The following is a 4,916-nucleotide window of genomic DNA, read 5'->3' as shown; positions in this document are numbered from 1 at the left end:
AGCCCTGTTTTGCATTTTGAGAAAGAAAATGGAAATACCATCTTTTTTTTTTTTTTTTTCCTCAGGAAAATTAGGGAGACATTTTTTGGCCTTAGATATACATTGCTGGCACCTGTGGCAAGCTTTATACTGGCTCCTCATCCTACTTCTCTCTTCTGTATAACTTTTGAGAAATAATACTCTTCTGCTGGCTAAGTGACGTTGATTCCCTCTGTGATTGTTGTGAAGTCATTTAGCCTGTGTGTAATTCAGTTTCTTTGCACATAAGGAAAAGTTAATACAGTTCTTACTGTTGATTGTATTCAGTCATTACAGCTCTCAGTTCAATCACTGGTGACGCAAACTGAGAGCATGCAAATGCAGAAGTAGGGATTTCTCATCCAGGTGTCTTGAGTAATTGATGCTATCTGTGCAGAAATCTTGCTGAGTAAAAAAGGGCAAAATATTATTAACATCATTATGCCCCTCATCAAATCTAATGAGTGGTAAACGTACTGGGAAGGATAATGAGTCTGGGTACATGTTACCTACAGAGATCCTTGATTGAATAGCTCTGCTTAAATAATTATTTCCTTAATGACTCTGACTTGTGCATTTGTTGCCATTTTGGCTACTGCTGTAAGGATTTACAGTTGAATCTGCTCTATCACTTGGGTAATCTAAGTGATCTGACCCAGCACTGTTGGCCAAACCTTGGTTGTTTACCTATTTTCAGATGTTTAACACATAAATGTAATGAAACAAAAAGTTCAGCTCTTTTTTTCAACCACTCTTCCCCTTCAGTGAAATTACATCCAAAAATAGCAGAGTACATGTCCTCTCAACAGCAAGCTAGGCAGTCAGTCCCACCTTGTATCTACAGACTATGCTGAACAAGCAATAACACACAGATAGCTGCTTCAGAACTTAATCTTTGCACCAAGGAAGCCTATCAGGCCTGCTCTCTTGCAAGCTGTTTTTGGGTGGAGATGTCATCTGAGGCACCTGCTGAAGTGAGGTGGAGGCCTTTCAAATGGTGGTGGTGAGGGATAAGCTGCTAGGTCTGAGCAAGATGTGGGGAGTAAGGAATGCACGCATGTCTCTGTGGATCTCCGAGGACTCTTTACTCAGAAAGTTTGCTCGCATTCTACTTTTGTTCCTTGGTGTTGTTTTCTGGGCAAGTGCAACTGTTCTGACCTTTGGTGGATGCTTTGTGATCCTGCTGTGCAAGAACTATCATCATTTTTTTCATGAGTCTTTCTTTCCTCTCCCTGGCTGGCTGGCTGTTGTAGCTGCGTTAGTCCTGCTACCTACTGGTATTTTGGCTATTTCTGTTTCTGTAAGGAACTCCCGTTATCACCAAGGGACTCTAATGCACCTGCTGCTAGTTCTTCTTTGTCTCCAGGTGTCTTTAGCGGTTTTGACACAGTTCTACTCTATTTGGATGGCAGTTGAGCTGAAGAACACAATGGGACAAGCCTTCAATCAATACAATGGCACAAATTCCCTGGCTCATGGAAGCGGGACTATGGATATGCTCCAGAAAAAGCTCCAGTGCTGTGGGCTTCAAAACTATACAGACTGGCTAAAGGCATCAGCTGCTTCTTGGCATTTTCCATCCAAAAAATCTCATATTCCTAGAAGCTGTTGTAAAAAATATGTTGACTGTGGGGGTGACTTAAACCAGCTGGATCAGCTATTCCAGGAGGGCTGCCTGAGGAAACTGCAAGACCAGTTGCATTATGGAATGAAGTTTTTGTTTTCTTGTTGTGTTGTGCTCAGTGTCCTAGAGCTGTTGGCTGGAGCAAGCAATGGCATCCTCATGAGCCATCAGCCTTTCTATGACTTACGATTTCTGGAATCATCTGTCTTCTCATAGGTCAACAGGCAGTGGCAGCATTGTTTTCCTTGAATCTCTCTTGTGCTGTGACTGCACTGAAAGAAACTTTTGTGATGTATGTTTGCATATAAATCAAACCAGTTGGTCATTGTTTTTTCTTATTTAATGTTGCAATGCTAGATCAGTCTTCACCCTCAGTTCCTGTTCAACATCTGAAAAACTTCATTGCTGAAAATCCCAGCAGGAAGTGTGAAGGGAATCTCAGTATGTACTGAAACTATTGCAAGTGGGTGATTGTAAGGTAGAGGCATCGTTTTCTTGGGAATGTAAGAGAATGTTGTAAAGTTGTGACCTGAACTTTGGAATGAGTCATACGGGGTGAGATTTTTGAAGTGCAATTAAAAAGCAGATTCTTCCACTTACAAAGGTGCAGCTAATCCTTTGGTATTTCTCAAAGCTCTAACACTAACTTTCAGAAAAAATAAATAGTGTTTCCTGAAGTGGCATGAGGGTACAAACTAAATAGAGAAGATATAGTTGCTGGCCACAAAATAAGTGTCTTCTGTTGTATTTCTTCTTACTGCCTTCATAGCAGCTCAGGAACTGAGTTTACACATGCTGAAGTTAACGAAGAGAAAAAAGAACATTTGTGTTTATTTTGTGTCAGAACTAGGAATAAGTGAATTCTACTCTGTAAGAAGTTATGTGGAGGCCTTACATATGCTTGACTGAGAGGAGCAATAGGTTGTTTTTTCATTTAGGTATGTGAGTCTGTCTTACCTTCTTACCTAAACCTAATCTTGCCTTTTTTTTTTTTTTTTTTTCTTTCAGATATTCATCTATTCTGCTTGTGCTGAAAGGGGCAAATGCTGCTGTGTAGGGGTTGTCTGTGTTCTCTCCTGTATAAGTAATGCTGGTGCCTAGAGAGACGTGTGTAAAGGCTGGTGATGCTGGACTTTGTGGTTTTGTGTGTGCTTGTACATGTGTATCCAAGAAATGCTATCAGCCTCTCGGCTGGGTGGGATGGTACATGGAGGCAGCATCTGTATCTGTTACTGTAAGTAATTCCCAAGCTCTAACAAGGCTGGGAACCAGAGAAGCTTTTGACTCCTGGAAGCTAGTGCTTTGGGTAGTTCCCTTTGTGCTTTCAGTAGTTGTCAGCTAAATCATTATCACTTTCAAATACTATAAAAAATGGCAAGTATTTTATAACAAGTTTCAGACTCCAGATCACAAGACAATATCAGAGGCTATGTCTGTACGTACTATGTGGGAACTAAATGTTGAAATATACTGTGGGGCTTCAAATAAGAACCAAACAAAGTTGATTTAAATGAAGGAAGTACTTCTCAATTAGCAGTGAGCAAATCTTTACAGAAAGGAATCTTCCAAAAGAGGTGAACAGCTGTGTCTTTGAGTAACACAAAGAATGAACCCTCCTTTATTTTGCTTGACATGGGATGCATGGAGTAGTGAAATTATTTCTTCCTGTAGTTGGGTTTGTATGGCTTTGGGGTACCCTGACACATAAGTGCTTTTTGAAACAAGACTATTGCTATACCACTACAGAGACAATGAAAATGACAGTGATAGGAATAGAAGGAAATTGAGTTTCTTGAGGAAAAACATGGTGGAAGAATGGACTGAGTGTGGTGCTCTCTTACCAATACCTTATTTAAGGGGGATATTTTTCTTCTTGGATCACTTCTTGTTCCTTATAACGGGTTCTGAGCTCAAAGAGTGGAAATGCTACTTTTCCACTTGCTAGTGGAAAAAAAATGGGCAATTTCAATGTGGTTAAAGAGGATTTCTAATATAGATGTCCTTGCCTCCTTTCCACTATGCTGAAAGGCTGGGTCATTCATTTCTCCTTCTGTTCTTACTGTATGAAGAATGTAATAATTAAGAAAAGAAAAAAAAAATCTATGGGAGTTAGTCTTAGAAGTCCTCTCTTATGGTTCTTTAATTTTATTTCATTCTCCTATGAGCTAAATGTCCCTACGCTTATCCTATGTTACTGTAGGTCCCTCAGAACAATCACATTTGTTAATCCTAAAACTGGTACAAACAAAAGGTGCTGTGTGAAGATGCAGGAGACAGACTTAGTATGAAAATTCTTCTTTGTGGGGAGTCATTAGACAGAACTGTAAAAAGCAGTAGTGTCCTATTTATGTTGATTTTTGTATATTCATTCTGAATAATTTCTTCTGGATAGGCGTGACTGCTTAAAATATCATTATTTTTTTAAAAGAAATGTCATTCATGATGTGAGATGTGTAAGTCCTTGGGAACCAGTGCAATATACACATACACTTCATTCTGGACAGATCTTCAGTTTTTCATAATCTACACAGATGAACAGCTGTACAAGCAGTCAGCAAGTGATTTACACTTTGTATTTCCAGAAACTGTATTGCTCAGGACTTGAAGGAAAGAAAACGATGCTCAGTGCAAAGCTGGAAATATATCCTGTGATTACTCTTTTTACAGAGTATACCGAAACCCATATATTCCATATGTGAATCGATGATTTCACTGTGATGTCTGTCTTCTTTGAGGATAGTAGTCCAAAAGGCAAAATTAATGCTTGTAGGTACAAGTCACCACTGCAGACCTTCAGTGCCCTTTGTCAAGTCCTCTGCTGGACTCAAACATTGGACTTGGCAAAGAGAGAGCTGGTTGCAGTTTTATAACGTCTGTTTTGAAACTGATTGTGGCTTTCTGACTCCTTCATCTGTACAGATGGTGATGTTGGTCTTTCCTGCCTCATTCTATTTTTCCTCCTCCCCTCCCCCCCCCCCCCCCCCCCCCCCCCCCCAAAAAAAAAAAAAAAAAAAAAAAGAAAGTATAGGTTTGATAATCTGGGAAGATTTTCTTGTTTGATTATGCCAGTGAACCAAGAAGTTGTAATTAATGTTATGTCATATATATATAGATAGATATAGATTTTTTTTTGTTAAGAAGTTGAATGATTACCATTAGCTAAAAGATTATGTGCAGCAGCTAAGAGTGGTCTTTTCCCCAGATGAGGAAATTTCTTTAAAGCAACAACAACAGTAATATATTTGCCAATATCTGGCAGCTGCTACTTCAAACA

General features: G+C 39.4%; 1 protein-coding gene across 1 annotated transcript; it reads left to right on the top strand.

Annotated features, from left to right (window-relative positions):
* Positions 1-982: 982 nt before the first annotated feature.
* LOC128089449 (tetraspanin-3-like) lies at positions 983-4,419 on the top strand. Its single transcript, XM_052700911.1, has one exon. It carries the CDS (start codon positions 1,013-1,015, stop codon positions 1,856-1,858), a length of 846 nt encoding a protein of 281 aa, XP_052556871.1. The 5' UTR covers positions 983-1,012; the 3' UTR covers positions 1,859-4,419.
* The last annotated feature ends 497 nt before the right edge of the window (positions 4,420-4,916 follow it).

This window comes from Tympanuchus pallidicinctus, unplaced genomic scaffold (assembly GCF_026119805.1).
Source record: "Tympanuchus pallidicinctus isolate F22 unplaced genomic scaffold, pur_lepc_1.0 scaffold4, whole genome shotgun sequence".
Classification (NCBI taxonomy): Eukaryota; Metazoa; Chordata; class Aves; order Galliformes; family Phasianidae; genus Tympanuchus; species Tympanuchus pallidicinctus.
The sequence above is the reverse complement of the archived record's forward strand: the minus strand, read 5'-3'. Positions and strand labels throughout refer to the sequence as shown.

Excerpts from the sequence above, each read along its gene's own strand:
- LOC128089449 (XM_052700911.1), top strand. The coding sequence starts at position 1,013 with ATGGTGGTGGTGAGGGATAAGCTGCTAGGTCTGAGCAAGATGTGGGGA.